General features: G+C 36.1%; 1 protein-coding gene across 1 annotated transcript in view; it reads right to left on the bottom strand.

Moving 5' to 3' along the window:
- Positions 1-20505, bottom strand: part of LOC100374393 (endothelin-converting enzyme homolog) — a 44423-nt gene that overhangs the window by 5633 nt on the left and 18285 nt on the right. The window contains exons 2-14 of the mRNA XM_085502675.1: positions 13652-13702; positions 13359-13475; positions 12702-12788; positions 12180-12310; positions 11684-11906; positions 10529-10627; positions 10137-10214; positions 9893-9996; positions 9247-9305; positions 9012-9063; positions 8837-8904; positions 2044-2186; positions 1820-1885 (exon numbers count right to left, since the gene is read on the bottom strand). Of these exons, the coding sequence (XP_085358801.1) occupies positions 1820-1885; positions 2044-2186; positions 8837-8904; positions 9012-9063; positions 9247-9305; positions 9893-9996; positions 10137-10214; positions 10529-10627; positions 11684-11906; positions 12180-12310; positions 12702-12788; positions 13359-13475; positions 13652-13702 (1278 nt within the window). The remainder of the gene's footprint in view (positions 1-1819; positions 1886-2043; positions 2187-8836; positions 8905-9011; positions 9064-9246; positions 9306-9892; positions 9997-10136; positions 10215-10528; positions 10628-11683; positions 11907-12179; positions 12311-12701; positions 12789-13358; positions 13476-13651; positions 13703-20505) is intronic.

The following is a 20505-nucleotide window of genomic DNA, read 5'->3' as shown; positions in this document are numbered from 1 at the left end:
ATACACACTGGGTACTTCCAAACACAGATAAAAAACACCAATACACACTGGGTACTTACAAACACAGATAAAGGACACCAATAGATACTGGGTACTTACAAACACAGATAAAGGACACCAATACACACTGGGTACTTACAAACACAGATAAAGGACACCACTACACACTGGGTACTTACAAACACAGATAAAAAACACCAATGCACACTGGGTAATTACAAACACAGATAAAAGACACCAGTACACAGTGGGTAATTACAAACACAGATAAAAAACACCAATACACACTGGGTACTTACAAACACAGATAAAAAACACCAATGCACACTGGGTACTTACAAACACAGATGAAAGACACCAATACACACTGGGCACTTCCTAACACAGATAATGGACACCACTACACACTGGGTACTTACAAACACAGATAAAAAACACCAATGCACACTGGGTAATTACAAACACAGATAAAAGACACCAGTACACAGTGGGTAATTACAAACACAGATAAAAAACACCAATGCACGCTGGGTACTTACAAACACAGATGAAAGACACCAATACACACTGGGTACTTACAAACACAGATGAAAGACACCAATACACGCTGGGTACTTACAAACACAGATGAAAGACACCAATATATACTGGGTAATTCCAAACACAGATAAAGGACACCAATACACACTGGGCACTTCCAACCACAGACAATGGACACCAATACACACTGGGTACTTACAAACACAGATAATGTACACCAATACACACTGGGCACTTCCAAACACAGACAATGGACACCAATACACACTGGGTACTTACAAACACAGATAATGGACACCAATAGATACTGGGTACTTCTAAACACAGATGAAGGACACCAATGCACACTGGGTACTTACAAACACAGATAAAAGACACCAATACACACTGGGCACTTACAAACACAGATAAAGGACACCAATATATACTGGGTACTTCTAAACACAGATGAAGGACACCAATACACACTGGGTACTTCCAACCACAGACAATGGACACCAATACACACTGGGTACTTCAAAACACAGATGAAGGATACCAATACACGCTGGGTACTTCCAACCACAGATAATGGACACTAATACACACTGGGTACTTCAAAACACAGATGAAGGATACCAATATATGCTGGGTACTTCCAAACACAGATAATGGACACCAATACACACTGGGTACTTCCAAACACAGATAATGGACACCAATACACACTGGGTACTTACAAACACAGATAAAAGACACCAATACACACTGGGTACTTACAAACACAGATAAAAGACACCAATACACACTGGGCACTTCCAAACACAGATAAAGGACACCAATATATACTGGGTACTTCTAAACACAGATGAAGGACACCAATACACACTGGGCACTTCCAAACACAGATGAAGGACACCAATATATATTGGGTACTTTTAAACACAGATGAATGACACCAATACACACTGGGTACTTCCAAACACAGATAATGGACACCAATACACACTGGGTACTTCAAAACACAGATGAAGGATACCAATACACGCTGGGTACTTCCAACCACAGATAATGGACACTAATACACACTGGGTACTTCAAAACACAGATGAAGGATACCAATATATGCTGGGTACTTCCAAACACAGATAATGGACACCAATACACACTGGGTACTTCCAAACACAGATAATGGACACCAATACACACTGGGTACTTCCAAACACAGATGAAGGGCACCATTATATACTGGGTACTTTAAAACACAGATAAAGGACACCAATACACACTAGGTACTTACATAAAAGGCTTGTTTAATTCCACCCAAATCGGCGATGTTTTCAGATTTTGTTAATTCACCGTCAATCTAACAAAAAAGAGTAGTAATACCAATACATGAAAACCAATTCGACAACATTGTGACCAAGTAAACAATTGGTAATACTCATTCCCCATATCGGCTGAGGTTGAATTCTGCAAACACTTCTCATCAATTTTGGCAAAATAAGAGTTACTGATACATACACATCCGAGATCAGTCCATGGAGGCATGCAATAGCTGTTGTATAAATCAACGACGCACTCTGTCTCGTTTAGAAATCCTTCCGTGGTTTCTTCAGTGTACCAACCACCAGGTATAAGAGCGCCCTCATGGTTATACATGCCACCTGTTGAACAAAATAGTTGTGGCAATTGCAATTACAATATCACTTGAAATTACTGCCTAGAATTTGAATTTATTAACCATTAGAAAACTGCTCTTAATCTTTTTGGAACTCCAAATGATCCATGGTACATCGTGGTCATTCCAGAATGTAAACTCGTTTTTACAATTAAATAAATACAACATTGGTATATTAGGCCCATTTTATATGATAATTCAATCGTATGCATGCGACGCAAAACTTAATATATTGCCAAATATTTTGATTTCAAATATTTCTATGGGATAGCAAATTTTGGATTTTTTGGATTTTTTTAATTCATTATCATTATCAGTGTGTTTAAATTTCCGCGAATTAACATTATGGCATTTTACGTCTGTCAAATAACGGCCAAATAAATACGTGGAATCATTAATTACTAAGAACCTGGAGTAGAATTGGAAATTACTCCAAATAAACAAATGTCCAATTCGGGGACGGGATAATAGTATACATGTATTTGGTTATTGAGGAAATAGTGGGGCGCCACCAGACGGTCTGGCTTAGCAAGTGCGTCGTGTTGTTCACGTGAAGTTGACGCTGATAAGCGGCTTATCCCGCTATTGAATGGCGGCACATCGTGTATGTGGTGCTTACAAAGGACGTGGAGATGATCCGTGGTACATCGTGACCAATAATAAAATGATTAGTTGTCCAACTGTGGGCGTGTCTTTTATTTCTGTGCTAAATGTGCAACACCAAAGTCCCGCCATTTATTTTTCTTGGTTGTTCGACCATCGTCGTCTGCACCAGTATCGCGGGTTCTAAGTTTGGTTTACTATGTTGGTAAAACGGCGCAAATTCATTTTACCGCCACTTTACAGCAGTTTTCACACATACACCAGCGATTCCGTTACCCAATGGCTGAAGCAATTTCACATCGATCACTGGCAGACATGTATCAGGGGGAAATCTCCTTCTCTCGGGGTCCTTCACACTTGTCAGGGGGAATCTCGTCTCGTCTCTCTATCTCGTCCCCTTGAGGTACGGGATCGGGAATGTCACTTATACTTTACAGTCAAATAAGACACACACAACGAAATACGTTTCAGCTCTCGTCTTAGTCGATCTTTTGGAGCACTCTATAAGACACAGCGCCCTGGGGAAAAGTCCCCAAGACTATCCAAGGCTGAACCAAGACTCGCCCAAGACTGGACTGCCTCAAGGCTCGCCCCTGGACTCTCTCGGACTGCGTCTGTCGTGGAGTATTCGCCAAGACCAACTCAAACTCTCTTTATTCATTTTCAAAACTCTAACCAATTACAAAGCAGTAAAGAGACTCTAGGGCATAACCTTCAATCATAAAGCCAATCAAACTAAGTACTGAATACGTCATATCTTTTGATTAATCGTTCACTACATTAATAACTATGGATATAAACTGTCAGAATGAGTAGTCTAAAAAGCGGTGGTTATCTGGTAATTAGTTCCAAATCACTGAGCCAAGTTCCGTCCAAAACTTCAAATAGACCTAAACGATGACAGACGTAACACAGCAATTCGCTAATAATCAGTTAATTAAGTCGGTCAACAGATACGCAAAAATCACTGAGCCAAGTTCCGTCCAAAACTTCAAATAGACCTAAACGATGACAGACATAACACAGCAATTCAGCTAATAATCAACTAATTAAGTCGGTCAACAGATACGCAAAAACAAATTCATGACACATCCCTTCACCCAAACTGAGATATGCCTCTCGGCATTGCACGTTCACAAATCAAAGATACCGTCAGCCACTCATCGTCATACGGGTTAAATACAATACTAATAAAAAGGATAAATCAAAAAGAGTAAAACACATTAATTAAGTACAATGATTATAAAGTCTAAATACAATGGTTATAAAGTCTCAAATATCAACGGTTATAAATCAAAAACAAGGGAAAGGCTACCAATCGACTCACTTTTCTCAAAACGGTTCGCTGAGGTTACCCTTCGCTGCACTGTCTCAGTTACTAAAGGTTACAAACTCTATATCAAAAGGTCAAAAACTAAGGCGTTGCGGTGTAACCAAGCGATCAGCCAATCGCTGCAGTCGACAGCATGATCACGTGATTACCAGGGATGCGTCTCTCGGTTAAAGCATTGCAAAGCGGTAACTAATAAAGAATGAATGAAAAGCTATTAATCAAACTCCTGTCATATACGCTTATAAACTTCAACTGAACTCAAAAGTCGTTAATCTAAACAAAAGTCATACGGCGTGGAAACAGAATGCAAAGACAAATTCGCTTTCATAACACATAACTCCTCTGGCAAAAAGACGGAAAAGGCAAAACGATAGAAACTACTAAGTTACATATAATCCTCTCAATCATGAACAAAAGCTTGCGTTATCAAACAATACATATATAAGCGCACCAAACTCTCATCTCAAAAAGACATTAAAAAACGTTACAAAGTGCTATCAACTCAAAAAGCGTCAGAAGTATTTCGGAAACAACACATAAACAAAAACAACTCTTAAAACGTCGGTATCTCTGTACTCGACAAATCTCAAAACTCTGAAAAACTCATTGGGGCATTACTTTCCCCATCATAATCCGTACTCATAAACTCATTAAAACTCCATAAAAACTCACAAAACTCAAAACACTGTGTTGCAAATACTTGTCCACTGAGGCGCGCTTAAATCGTTATAAAGGACCTCGCACGTCACCAAATATCAGTTCAAAACAAAGATCTGGGCGCTTACATACATACAATTCGACATCACAAAAAGAAAACGGTAAAAAACAATAGAAAAAAAAACAGCAATACATTACATTACTGAGCAATAGTGTTGTGATTGTGGAAAAGATTTCAACGTCTTAAGTTACACAGTGTCAGTTACAGTGTCCAACCAGCGGTTCTCTAAGCAATACACAGATAACTAAAGTCAAAGTCTATAAGCGTCTCTTCTCTTGTCGCGTTATTCTGGGTCGTTCTTTCATCTTCTTCTTGCCTTTAATGTCGCTCAATTCTTAATTATACAGTCCTATCCGGTACTCATCCTTCATAAGGGGTTCAGAGGTCTTCATCTCTTCAGCGTCGTTCATCGGTGTCGTTCGGGTAAAGCCGTTAGTCGTCAAGCGCAGTTTCGTCTCTGCCATCGAGCCAGTTAGTTCGGTTCGCAAGAAAGACACACCTTCGCCATTCACTTCTCTTCACAGGATGTCAATGTGTGTTAAACACAATGCCCAGGGTTCTCACACCACGTATCAGGGGGAAATCTCCTTCTCTCGGGGTCCTTCACACTTGTCAGGGGGAATCTCGTCTCGTCTCTCTATCTCGTCCCCTTGAGGTACGGGATCGGGAATGTCACTTATACTTTACAGTCAAATAAGACACACACAACGAAATACGTTTCAGCTCTCGTCTTAGTCGATCTTTTGGAGCACTCTATAAGACACAGCGCCCTGGGGAAAAGTCCCCAAGACTATCCAAGGCTGAACCAAGACTCGCCCAAGACTGGACTGCCTCAAGGCTCGCCCCTGGACTCTCTCGGACTGCGTCTGTCGTGGAGTATTCGCCAAGACCAACTCAAACTCTCTTTATTCATTTTCAAAACTCTAACCAATTACAAAGCAGTAAAGAGACTCTAGGGCATAACCTTCAATCATAAAGCCAATCAAACTAAGTACTGAATACGTCATATCTTTTGATTAATCGTTCACTACATTAATAACTATGGATATAAACTGTCAGAATGAGTAGTCTAAAAAGCGGTGGTTATCTGGTAATTAGTTCCAAATCACTGAGCCAAGTTCCGTCCAAAACTTCAAATAGACCTAAACGATGACAGACGTAACACAGCAATTCGCTAATAATCAGTTAATTAAGTCGGTCAACAGATACGCAAAAATCACTGAGCCAAGTTCCGTCCAAAACTTCAAATAGACCTAAACGATGACAGACATAACACAGCAATTCAGCTAATAATCAACTAATTAAGTCGGTCAACAGATACGCAAAAACAAATTCATGACACATCCCTTCACCCAAACTGAGATATGCCTCTCGGCATTGCACGTTCACAAATCAAAGATACCGTCAGCCACTCATCGTCATACGGGTTAAATACAATACTAATAAAAAGGATAAATCAAAAAGAGTAAAACACATTAATTAAGTACAATGATTATAAAGTCTAAATACAATGGTTATAAAGTCTCAAATATCAACGGTTATAAATCAAAAACAAGGGAAAGGCTACCAATCGACTCACTTTTCTCAAAACGGTTCGCTGAGGTTACCCTTCGCTGCACTGTCTCAGTTACTAAAGGTTACAAACTCTATATCAAAAGGTCAAAAACTAAGGCGTTGCGGTGTAACCAAGCGATCAGCCAATCGCTGCAGTCGACAGCATGATCACGTGATTACCAGGGATGCGTCTCTCGGTTAAAGCATTGCAAAGCGGTAACTAATAAAGAATGAATGAAAAGCTATTAATCAAACTCCTGTCATATACGCTTATAAACTTCAACTGAACTCAAAAGTCGTTAATCTAAACAAAAGTCATACGGCGTGGAAACAGAATGCAAAGACAAATTCGCTTTCATAACACATAACTCCTCTGGCAAAAAGACGGAAAAGGCAAAACGATAGAAACTACTAAGTTACATATAATCCTCTCAATCATGAACAAAAGCTTGCGTTATCAAACAATACATATATAAGCGCACCAAACTCTCATCTCAAAAAGACATTAAAAAACGTTACAAAGTGCTATCAACTCAAAAAGCGTCAGAAGTATTCCGGAAACAACACATAAACAAAAACAACTCTTAAAACGTCGGTATCTCTGTACTCGACAAATCTCAAAACTCTGAAAAACTCATTGGGGCATTACTTTCCCCATCATAATCCGTACTCATAAACTCATTAAAACTCCATAAAAACTCACAAAACTCAAAACACTGTGTTGCAAATACTTGTCCACTGAGGCGCGCTTAAATCGTTATAAAGGACCTCGCACGTCACCAAATATCAGTTCAAAACAAAGATCTGGGCGCTTACATACATACAATTCGACATCACAAAAAGAAAACGGTAAAAAACAATAGAAAAAAAAACAGCAATACATTACATTACTGAGCAATAGTGTTGTGATTGTGGAAAAGATTTCAACGTCTTAAGTTACACAGTGTCAGTTACAGTGTCCAACCAGCGGTTCTCTAAGCAATACACAGATAACTAAAGTCAAAGTCTATAAGCGTCTCTTCTCTTGTCGCGTTATTCTGGGTCGTTCTTTCATCTTCTTCTTGCCTTTAATGTCGCTCAATTCTTAATTATACAGTCCTATCCGGTACTCATCCTTCATAAGGGGTTCAGAGGTCTTCATCTCTTCAGCGTCGTTCATCTGTGTCGTTCGGGTAAAGCCGTTAGTCGTCAAGCGCAGTTTCGTCTCTGCCATCGAGCCAGTTAGTTCGGTTCGCAAGAAAGACACACCTTCGCCATTCACTTCTCTTCACAGGATGTCAATGTGTGTTAAACACAATGCCCAGGGTTCTCACACCACGTATCAGGGGGAAATCTCCTTCTCTCCGGGTCCTTCACACTTGTCAGGGGGAATCTCGTCTCGTCTCTCTATCTCGTCCCCTTGAGGTACGGGATCGGGAATGTCACTTATACTTTACAGTCAAATAAGACACACACAACGAAATACGTTTCAGCTCTCGTCTTAGTCGATCTTTTGGAGCACTCTATAAGACACAGCGCCCTGGGGAAAAGTCCCCAAGACTATCCAAGGCTGAACCAAGACTCGCCCAAGACTGGACTGCCTCAAGGCTCGCCCCTGGACTCTCTCGGACTGCGTCTGTCGTGGAGTATTCGCCAAGACCAACTCAAACTCTCTTTATTCATTTTCAAAACTCTAACCAATTACAAAGCAGTAAAGAGACTCTAGGGCGTAACCTTCAATCATAAAGCCAATCAAACTAAGTACTGAATACGTCATATCTTTTGATTAATCGTTCACTACATTAATAACTATGGATATAAACTGTCAGAATGAGTAGTCTAAAAAGCGGTGGTTATCTGGTAATTAGTTCCAAATCACTGAGCCAAGTTCCGTCCAAAACTTCAAATAGACCTAAACGATGACAGACGTAACACAGCAATTCGCTAATAATCAGTTAATTAAGTCGGTCAACAGATACGCAAAAATCACTGAGCCAAGTTCCGTCCAAAACTTCAAATAGACCTAAACGATGACAGACATAACACAGCAATTCAGCTAATAATCAACTAATTAAGTCGGTCAACAGATACGCAAAAACAAATTCATGACACATGCCCCAAAACAGATGACGAGATTTGACAGGATCGACCAATGCGCATATTCTAATTTCCTCATAACATATTTTGCACTTGTATAATGCAAAATATATATTTGATTAAGTTGGATATATATTTGTTTTAGTACTTATCTTAGTACGTCATTACATCCACCATTTTGGCCCGTTCTCGTTCACATCTAGTCGTCGTAATGAACAAGTTATTAGTTGCTTATTGAGATTTTGGGTTTCGCGCAAGTTGATGACGATTAATGAAAATCTGGGTACACACACGTTGGTGACATAACAGAAACTTGTCATTAACCTATTAAGAAAATATCATCACTCCATACCTATCGTGTCAAATCCATGGGTCAGCTCGTGCCCCATCACCATTCCAATAGCCCCGTAATTAAATGCCCTGTCAAATCAAAGTAAACAAAATATACACAGTTTTGCAATGGCGGTTTTTAATGGAAAATAGTGTTTATTGAATTTTGCAGAAAAAGTGCGTCGTAGCGTACTCACATTGTGTATCTGGGATTGTACATCGGGGACTGCAATATACCAGCAAGAAAAGCTAAAACGAACAAACAAATGAGATGAACGAGACGTGGTGTCGTCTGGTGCAAAACATTATTTGTCGGTAGAAATTCGTGTCAGTATCCATACTGATATTTGTTGATATTATTACCGAATATTTATTTTCATGTTCAATATGCTGTTCGAATGTCATCGCATTAATTAATAACTCTATACTTACTCATGTTATTAGTTGTTGGGTCATAATATGCATTCACAATCTGTGGTGGAAGATACCATCTAAATAAAGTCAATAACAATAATTTATTAAATTAAAAGTTATTGATATACTTCATCAACGAAGTGTAATTAGATTTCCCGAATAAGTCATAACCTAATAAAAACGCATATAAACTAAATAATGATATGTGGATCAATAATTCATGTCACATTTCTTTCACTTCAAAGCAGATAAATATTATTTATATTCTATAAAAAATACTCGCATACAGAACATGTCATTTATATGAAGTATTCGTTTGTCCCATTATACGTCTGTCAATTTGTTTATTTTGCTATGAGGTTGTTTGCAATATTCTAATTATATTGCACATCGCCTAACTGAATTGGACCCCGTAACCTCGTAATATATATTTGAGTTGTGTCACTGTTTACAGTAACATCAAATATCGCTCAAATGACACGTGATACTCATGCGAATAATTGTAATATGTAGATGAAAATAAAGGTTCATTCAATTTAGAAGTTGTATTTTTCATATTATTTCCTTTTTAAATATAATGAAATGACTCATTAGTAAATACGAAATGTTTAACACAGGTTGGCTGCAGATTAGTTTTAATAACATCACATGTGTAAAGACTCACTCATCTGGGTTAGGTTCTTTAAATATCCATTTCATGGTACCTTCATTTCGGTGTCGATGAAAAGACATTCGATTAACGAAGAATTGGGTGCGGTTCACTTCAAACTGAAGAATAAAGTACAATATGAAAAAATATCTTTTCAGAAATTGTGTAAAAACTTTAAATATATACATTGTTTCAATTAAAATTATTTTAAGACGAATGACGTATGTCACGTGACAACTTTATTAAACGTAGAACATACCCCTTCCCATCTCGCATCTAACTCCGTTGTGTTAAGAATGTAATCTGGATATCCTATTTCATATCCCATCAATTTCGCCTAGTATAAAGTAAACATAAATGGAATATATAGTTGTCAGATAACTAGTATAAGTTAAGTCAAAATGCGATATAACGTATTGGATATAATGTATCGAAACATACTTGCAGGCGAACATAATTTGTATAATGGCGTGTGGCTGGGCAATAGTTAGACAACGACAATGTATAATTTATCAATTACAACCATTCATTCAATGCTCCACGGTGACAATGTTTAGTGTCGTAAGTGTCTTGGTGATTGAAGACAGAAGACAGTTTGTTGCTGATAGCGATATCAATTGATTTCTAATTCCCAACGTAAGCTACTCTTACCTTCGCCTCTGCCTTACTCCTCGACTCGTCGTCCATCCAATCTATATTTGGTAGTTCATCAATGTAAGCATCCTTAATATCTTGTATCATAACTTCTACCTATGGAACATGTTACAAACTTATTTATGGCACAATCATGGTAAAAAACGTGCTATAAACGTAGTTTAAATGTGGTAAAAACGTAGTATAAACGTGGTAAAAACGTAGTATAAACGGGGTAAAAATATTGTATAAACGGCGTAAAAACGTAGTATAAATGTGGTAAAAATATGGTATAAACGTTGTAAAAACGTAGTATAAATGTGGTGAAAACGTGGTATAAACGTGGTATAAACTTGGTTTAAACGTGGTATAAACGTGGTATGAACGTGGTATAAACGTAGTACAAACGTGGTAAAAATGTGGTATATACTACAAATATGACACCCATACTCGTTGAGTATTTTCAGTAACTCCACATAGTGAAATGTTGCTGAGGAGGGTATTGATATACATGTAATCACATTCTCCAATTGATTACAGCAACATGTGTCAATGTAAATTCGGGTTATTTTAACCAAAGCTGCTCTTTATGGTCAATGAGGACTAGTGTATAACAACTTGAAAACAAAATCTGAACAATATACGACACAGACATATTCTAAGCTGCACGTTTCAGTGAGTCCTCTGTACCACGATCCCCCAACCTCATCCGAGAGGGGATTACTCTCAAGCACACCGACAGGGAGGTGTATCATGAACCTTTTAGACAATGACATGTCAAGCCGTCACTTTTGTACTGAATATTGAGTGTTAAACTAGATCATGGTCGTAACTGGAATGACAAACTACCAATCCAATCCCGAAGATAATTGGTTTTCACACTATGATTTAGAATTTATTGAACAATTATTTTTGATCAGGTTTTATGCTTAGTTCTTGCATGTCTTTTAAAGACGTCAAAAATTAGTCCATCATATATTATATCTGCTAGCATTTATGACTAAATCAGATAGTAATGTATTAGTGCTAAATACGGCACTTCCCGTTAGTGAGTAATCCAGAGTAACCCCCCCCCCTCAAACAGACGAACTTTTAGAATTATCGACATGATAAAGGTTTTCGTTTTTTTCAAGTTTGGCATTAAAACGATCACACAATGCTAAACACACTCACTTCTGCTTTGTCGTCTTCGGAGAAAGCTTCCCTTACAAACATTGCTCCGACAGCCATGTCGAACACGATGTTACATTCATCTTGACATTCCTTCCATCTTTCTCTTTTTCCACTTTTCCCGTCAAGTAGATTGTGAAACTTGGTATATTGGTCTCTGAATGGATCCGATAGATAATATGCCACGGAGTCTAACAGCTTCCACATCATAAAGTTATGCAGTATACTAAACAGATAAACAATGTATTTTACACGCGTTGTATACGTCGCTATGAGTCCCATATCGAACAGGACGCGGCACGATGACAGCCACCCTTTAATTATATGTTCATTCTATTGTCTTTAATTGAATAACTTGAACGTATTCATGTTTAAAGCTATTCCCATGTTAAAATCTTAAAAGCGCAAGACATTTAGGACTTTGTGGTACATGTATAAGTACCTTACCCAATGAGGCGCGGTAACCACAGTGACAATAACATAACATTGCCTGACTCACCGATCCGAAGTGACATTTACAAGTTCGTTGGCGAGTTCAAGATAATCAGGTCCATAACATATAACCTCACTGTTTTCGTCGATTTCCTCCATTTCTTCATAGAATGTATTCAAATTGTCTAATATGAAAAACTAAATAGATAAAATGAAAGATAAACTGTTATTCAAGTTTTAATTGCGTTCCTCTTTTCAAACATTAAAGGCCCCGTCAGTCATTGCTTATTATGATAGACGCGTACTGCATTTTCAAGGGTATCTAATGAGTCAATGTCAAGTTGTCATGGTGATGGTATACATGCTCTAATAGACTATAGCCGAATGAGTATGACAGATGACAGTATAGTTTGTCTTCAGTGATCACCGAAAATGTGATGTGTACCCTGACTGAGAGTTGAGTCTCACTTATTTATTGACGTATGATCTACTGCCAAGAAATATACTATAAATGCTTTTGATGATTATTCAAATGTATACAGACATAATGTAACTAATCGTATTGATGAAATCAAATCACACGACTTACCGAAGACGTAAATTCCTCAAGTTCAAGAAAGGTCATGTTGTGGTAGCGGGAAACTGGATCCACACGCTGTGATGCTGGGAGAGCGAGCTGAAAGACAACAAACATCGTAAAAATCAATCACGTGCATGTACGCAGTCTTACGGTCTCAATTCGGATGTAGCTAAATGGTATGCAAACTCTTGATGAACAATATTCATTGAGAAATGATAGGGGCCATACTTTGAACAAAATGAGAATTCAAAGAGGAGTCAGCAACTATTTGATATTTATATTTAAAAAATAACGAGTTCTTTAAAACGTGGTATAGATATATATAACAATATATTGAAAAAAATAAAGTGTAAACAAAACGTTTTGATACATGTGTAATCCCTCTCTATTTCAAATAGTCAACCATTATTTTTTTTTCAAGAGACATTTGTGCTCATCGTTTACGATAAGGCTTCCTCGTCTGATTTGTTGAGCAACATTTTCTGACTTGCAGCATTAAGTTCACCCTTATCCAACTTTATCACTTCTCAAGTTATTTGCAGACGCAAAAAGTGTGAACAAACGAACGTGAGAAAAAAAAATCACATCCACGTTGGTGGCGCTCCTCTGTATATTAATCGAAGCGTTGCGTTCAACATGGATACATTTTGGACAGGAATTACTTACACTATTCAACTGACGCTCGAATTCAAATACATCTTCCACAAAATTATCAGCAACTGTTTCGTTGACATTTAATTCCACCAACAGACTCTTCATGTAGTTTTTATAACCAATGACATACTATAAAAATGCAATGTTAAAGTCACGTGACACTCAATGTAAATTTCAGAAATACGCTATTTAATTATGAATTACGCAGTTTTGATAATATGCTTTTCATTACAACACTTCATAAAAGCACGAATTGAAGCACCGTAGATGACTGGCAACCACGTGACAAAGAGAACTATTCTTACCGTGTCATTATCGCCGTTATGGAGAAACGTTGATCGCGGGATTTGGTCAATCTGAAGTGAATAGAATACAGATGTCATTGTTATAAAAAATGTAAAGGGCGCCCTCTATAAGCTATCTTTTAAAACCGTTTAATGTCAAATATCATTTACGTAATCTACGAATAATTTCATTTTCTGTTTTATTTTGTAAGAAACTGGACAAAACTTTGTGGAGGTTTCAAAATCTCACGTGACACATACATCTCTTGGTTTACTTTTACACTTTCCGCACGACATCCAGGTTTAATATGCAGTTATCAATGCTGTTAAGTATCATAAAGCAGAGAAAGTGTGATATTCGGCAATACATAACGTAGAGGAAGTATGATATTCGGAAATATCATAAAGTAGAGAAAGTGTGATAATCGGGAATACATAAAGTAGAGAAAGTTTGATGTTCGGCAATACATAAAGTAGAGGAAGTGTGATATTCGGCAATACATAACGTAGAGGAAGTGTGATATTCGGAAATATCATAAAGTAGAGAAAGTGTGATATTCGGCAATACATAAAGTAGAGGAAGTGTGATATTCGGCAATACATAACGTAGAGGAAGTGTGATATTCGGCAATACATAAAGTAGAGGAAGTGTGATATTCGGCAATACATAACGTAGAGGAAGTGTGATATTCGGAAATATCATAAAGTAGAGGAAGTGTGATATTCGGAAATATCATAAAGTAGAGAAAGTTTGATGTTCGGAAATAACATAAAGTAGAGAAAGTGTGATATTCGGCAATACATAAAGTAGAGGAAGTGTGATATTCGGAAATATCATAAAGTAGAGAAAGTGTGATATTCGGCAATACATAAAGTAGAGAAAGTGTGATATTCGGCAATACATAACGTAGAGGAAGTATGATATTCGGAAATATAAAGTAGAGAAAGTGTAATATTCGGCAATACATAGAGAAGAGAAAGTGTGATATTCGGCAATACATAAAGTAGAGAAAGTGTGATATTCGGAAATATCATAAAGTAGAGAAAGTGTGATATTCGGCAATACATAAAGTAGAGGAAGTGTGATATTCGGCAATATCATAAAGTAGAGAAAGTGTGATATTCGGCAATACATAACGTAGAGGAAATGTGATATTCGGAAATATCATAAAGTAGAGAAAGTGTGATATTCGGAAATATCATAAAGTAGAGAAAGTGTGATATTCGGCAATACATAACGTAGAGGAAGTATGATATTCGGAAATATCATAAAGTAGAGAAAGTGTGATATTCGGAAATATCATAAAGTAGAGGAAGTGTGATATTCGGAAATATCATAAAGTAGAGAAAGTTTGATGTTCGGAAATATCATAAAGTAGAGAAAGTGTGATATTCGGCAATACATAAAGTAGAGGAAGTGTGATATTCGGAAATATCATGAAGTAGAGAAAGTGTGATATTCGACAACACATAACGTAGAGGAAGTATGATATTCAGAAATATCATAAAGTAGAGAAAGTGTGATATTCGGAAATATCATAAAGTAGAGAAAGTGTGATATTCGGCAATACATAAAGTAGAGAAAGTTTGATGTTCGGCAATACATAAAGTAGAGGAAGTGTGATATTCGGGAATACATAAAGTAGAGAAAGTGTGATATTCGGCACTACATAAAGTAGAGAAAGTGTGATATTCGGCAATACATAAAGTAGAGAACTTAGTGTGATATTCGGAAATATCATAAAGTAGAGGAAGTGTGATATTCGGAAATATCATAAGGTAGAGAAAGTGTGATATTCGGCAATACATAAAGTAGAGAAAGTTTGATGTTCGGCAATACATAAAGTAGAGGAAGTGTGATATTCGGCAATACATAACGTAGAGGAAGTATGATATTCGGAAATATCATAAAGTAGAGAAAATGTGATATTCGGAAATATCATAAAGTAGAGGAAGTGTGATATTCGGAAATATCATAAAGTAGAGAAAGTTTGATGTTCGGAAATATCATAAAGTAGAGAAAGTGTGATATTCGGCAATACATAAAGTAGAGGAAGTGTGATATTCGGAAATATCATAAAGTAGAGAAAGTGTGATATTCGACAACACATAACGTAGAGGAAGTATGATATTCAGAAATATCATAAAGAAGAGAAAGTGTGATATTCGGAAATATCATAAAGTAGAGAAAGTGTGATATTCGGCAATACATAAAGTAGAGAAAGTTTGATGTTCGGCAATACATAAAGTAGAGAAAGTGTGATATTCGGGAATACATAAAGTAGAGAAAGTGTGATATTCGGCACTACATAAAGTAGAGAAAGTGTGATATTCGGCAATACATAAAGTAGAGAACTTAATGTGATATTCGGAAATATCATAAAGTAGAGGAAGTGTGATATTCGGAAATATCATAAAGTAGAGAAAGTGTGATATTCGGCAATACATAAAGTAGAGAAAGTTTGATGTTCGGCAATACATAAAGTAGAGGAAGTGTGATATTCGGCAATACATAACGTAGAGGAAGTGTGATATTCGGAAATATCATAAAGTAGAGAAAGTGTGATATTCGGCAATACATAAAGTAGAGGAAGTGTGATATTCGGCAATATCATAAAGTAGAGAAAGTGTGATATTCGGCAAAACATGACGTAGAGGAAATGTGATATTCGGAAATATCATAAAGTAGAGAAAGTGTGATATTCGGAAATATCATAAAGTAGAGAAAGTGTGATATTCGGCAATACATAACGTAGAGGATGTATGATATTCGGAAATATCATAAAGTAGAGAAAGTGTGATATTCGGAAATATCATAAAGTAGAGGAAGTGTGATATTCGGAAATATCATAAAGTAGAGAAGGTTTGATGTTCGGAAATATCATGAAGTAGAGAAAGTGTGATATTCGGCAATACAAAAAGTAGAGGAAGTGTGATATTCGGAAATATCATAAAGTAGAGAAAGTGTGATATTCGACAACACATAACGTAGAGGAAGTATGATATTCAGAAATATCATAAAGTAGAGAAAGTGTGATATTCGGAAATATCATAAAGTAGAGAAAGTGTGATATTCGGCAATACATAAAGTAGAGAAAGTTTGATGTTCGGCAATACATAAAGTAGAGGAAGTGTGATATTCGGGAATATCATAAAGTAGAAAAAAGTGTGATATTCGGCAATACATAAAGTAGAGAAAGTGTGATATTCGGCAAAACATAACGTAGAGGAAGTATGATATTCGGAAATATAAAGTAGAGAAAGTGTAATATTCGGCAATACATAGAGTAGAGAAAGTGTGATATTCGGCAATACATAAAGTAGAGAAAGTGTGATATTCGGAAATATCATAAAGTAGAGAAAGTGTGATATTCGGCAATACATAAAGTAGAGGAAGTGTGATATTCGGCAATATCATAAAGTAGAGAAAGTGTGATATTCGGAAATATCATAAAGTAGAGAAAGTGTGATATTCGGCAATACATAACGTAGAGGAAATGTGATATTCGGAAATATCATAAAGTAGAGAAAGTGTGATATTCGGAAATATCATAAAGTAGAGAAAGTGTGATATTCGGCAATACATAACGTAGAGGAAGTATGATATTCGGAAATATCATAAAGTAGAGAAAGTGTGATATTCGGAAATATCATAAAGTAGAGAAAGTGTGATATTCGGCAATACATAAAGTAGAGGAAGTGTGATATTCGGAAATATCATAAAGTTGAGAAAGTTTGATATTCGGCAATACATAAAGTAGAGGAAGTGTGATATTCGGAAATATCATAAAGTAGAGAAAGTTTGATGTTCGGAAATATCATAAAGTAGAGAAAGTGTGATATTCGGCAATACATAAAGTAGAGGAAGTGTGATATTCGGAAATATCATAAAGTAGAGAAAGTGTGATATTCGACAACACATAACGTAGAGAAAGTATGATATTCAGAAATATCATAAAGTAGAGAAAGTGTGATATTCGGAAATATCATAAAGTAGAGAAAGTGTGATATTCGGCAATACATAAAGTAGAGAAAGTTTGATGTTCGGCAATACATAAAGTAGAGGAAGTGTGATATTCGGGAATACATAAAGTAGAGAAAGTGTGATATTCGGCACTACATAAAGTAGAGAAAGTGTGATATTCGGCAATACATAAAGTAGAGAACTTAGTGTGATATTCGGAAATATCATAAAGTAGAGGAAGTGTGATATTCGGAAATATCATAAAGTAGAGAAAGTGTGATATTCGGCAATACATAAAATAGAGAAAGTTTGATGTTCGGCAATACATAAAGTAGAGGAAGTGTGATATTCTGCAATACATAACGTAGAGGAAGTGTGATATTCGGAAATATCATAAAGTAGAGAAAGTGTGATATTCGGCAATACATAAAGTAGAGGAAGTGTGATATTCGGCAATATCATAAAGTAGAGAAAGTGTGATATTCGGCAATACATAACGTAGAGGAAATGTGATATTCGGAAATATCATAAAGTAGAGAAAGTGTGATATTCGGAAATATCATAAAGTAGAGGAAGTGTGATATTCGGAATTATCATAAAGTAGAGAAAGTTTGATGTTCGGAAATATCATAAAGTAGAGAAAATGTGATATTCGGCAATACATAAAGTAGAGGAAGTGTGATATTCGGAAATATCATAAAGTAGAGAAAGTGTGATATTCGACAACACATAACGTAGAGGAAGTATGATATTCAGAAATATCATAAAGTAGAGAAAGTGTGATATTCGGAAATATCATAAAGTAGAGAAAGTGTGATATTCGGCAATACATAAAGTAGAGAAAGTTTGATGTTCGGCAATACATAAAGTAGAGGAAGTGTGATATTCGGGAATACATAAAGTAGAGAAAGTGTGATATTCGGCACTACATAAAGTAGAGAAAGTGTGATATTCGGCAATACATAAAGTAGAGAACTTAGTGTGATATTCGGAAATATCATAAAGTAGAGAAAGTGTGATATTCGGCAATACATAAAGTATAGAAAGTTTGATGTTCGGCAATACATAAAGTAGAGGAAGTGTGATATTCGGGAATATCATAAAGTAGAAAAAAGTGTGATATTCGGCAATACATAAAGTAGAGAAAGTGTGATATTCGGCAAAACATAACGTAGAGGAAGTATGATATTCGGAAATATAAAGTAGAGAAAGTGTAATATTCGGCAATACATAGAGTAGAGAAAGTGTGATATTCGGCAATACATTAAGTAGAGAAAGTGTGATATTCGGAAATATCATAAAGTAGAGAAAGTGTGATATTCGGCAATACATAAAGTAGAGGAAGTGTGATATTCGGCAATATCATAAAGTAGAGAAAGTGTGATATTCGGAAATATCATAAAGTAGAGAAAGTGTGATATTCGGCAATACATAACGTAGAGGAAATGTGATATTCGGAAATATCATAAAGTAAAGAAAGTGTGATATTCGGAAATATCATAAAGTAGAGAAAGTGTGATATTCGGCAATACATAACGTAGAGGAAGTATGATATTCGGAAATATCATAAAGTAGAGAAAGTGTGATATTCGGAAATATCATAAAGTAGAGAAAGTGTGATATTCGGCAATACATAACGTAGATGAAGTGTGATATTCGGAAATATCATAAAGTAGAGAAAGTTTGATATTCGGCAATACATAAAGTAGAGAAAGTGTGATATTCGGCAATACATAAAGTAGAGGAAGTGTGATATTCGGAAATATCATAAAGTAGAGAAAGTGTGATATTCGACAACACATAACGTAGAGAAAGTATGATATTCAGAAATATCATAAAGTAGAGAAAGTGTGATATTCGGAAATATCATAAAGTAGAGAAAGTGTGATATTCGGCAATACATAAAGTAGAGAAAGTTTGATGTTCGGCAATACATAAAGTAGAGGAAGTGTGATATTCGGGAATACATAAAGTAGAGAAAGTGTGATATTCGGCACTACATAAAGTAGAGAAAGTGTGATATTCGGCAATACATAAAGTAGAGAACTTAGTGTGATATTCGGAAATATCATAAAGTAGAGAAAGTGTGATATTCGGCAATACATAAAGTAGAGAAAGTTTGATGTTCGGCAATACATAAAGTAGAGGAAGTGTGATATTCGGGAATATCATAAAGTAGAAAAAAGTGTGATATTCGGCAATACATAAAGTAGAGAAAGTGTGATATTCGGCAAAACATAACGTAGAGGAAGTATGATATTCGGAAATATAAAGTAGAGAAAGTGTAATATTCGGCAATACATAGAGTAGAGAAAGTGTGATATTTGGCAATACATAAAGTAGAGAAAGTGTGATATTCGGAAATATCATAAAGTAGAGAAAGTGTGATATTCGGCAATACATAAAGTAGAGGAAGTGTGATATTCGGCAATATCATAAAGTAGAGAAAGTGTGATATTCGGAAATATCATAAAGTAGAGAAAGTGTGATATACTGCAATACATAACGTAGAGGAAATGTGATATTCGGAAATATCATAAAGTAAAGAAAGTGTGATATTCAGAAATATCATAAAGTAGAGAAAGTGTGATATTCGGCAATACATAACGTAGAGGAAGTATGATATTCGGAAATATCATAAAGTAGAGAAAGTGTGATATTCGGAAATATCATAAAGTAGAGAAAGTGTGATATTCGGCAATACATAAAGTAGATGAAGTGTGATATTCGGAAATATCATAAAGTAGAGAAAGTTTGATATTCGGCAATACATAAAGTAGAGAAAGTGTGATATTCGGCAATACATAACGTAGAGGAAGTGTGATATTCGGCAATATCATAAAGTAGAGAAAGTGTGATATTCGGAAATATCATAAAGTAGAGAAAGTGTGATATTCGGCAATATATAACG

Source organism: Saccoglossus kowalevskii, chromosome 8 (genome assembly GCF_978046115.1).
Source record: "Saccoglossus kowalevskii chromosome 8, keSacKowa6.1, whole genome shotgun sequence".
NCBI lineage: Eukaryota > Metazoa > Hemichordata > Enteropneusta > Harrimaniidae > Saccoglossus > Saccoglossus kowalevskii.
This window is presented reverse-complemented; position numbering and strand designations above follow the sequence as displayed.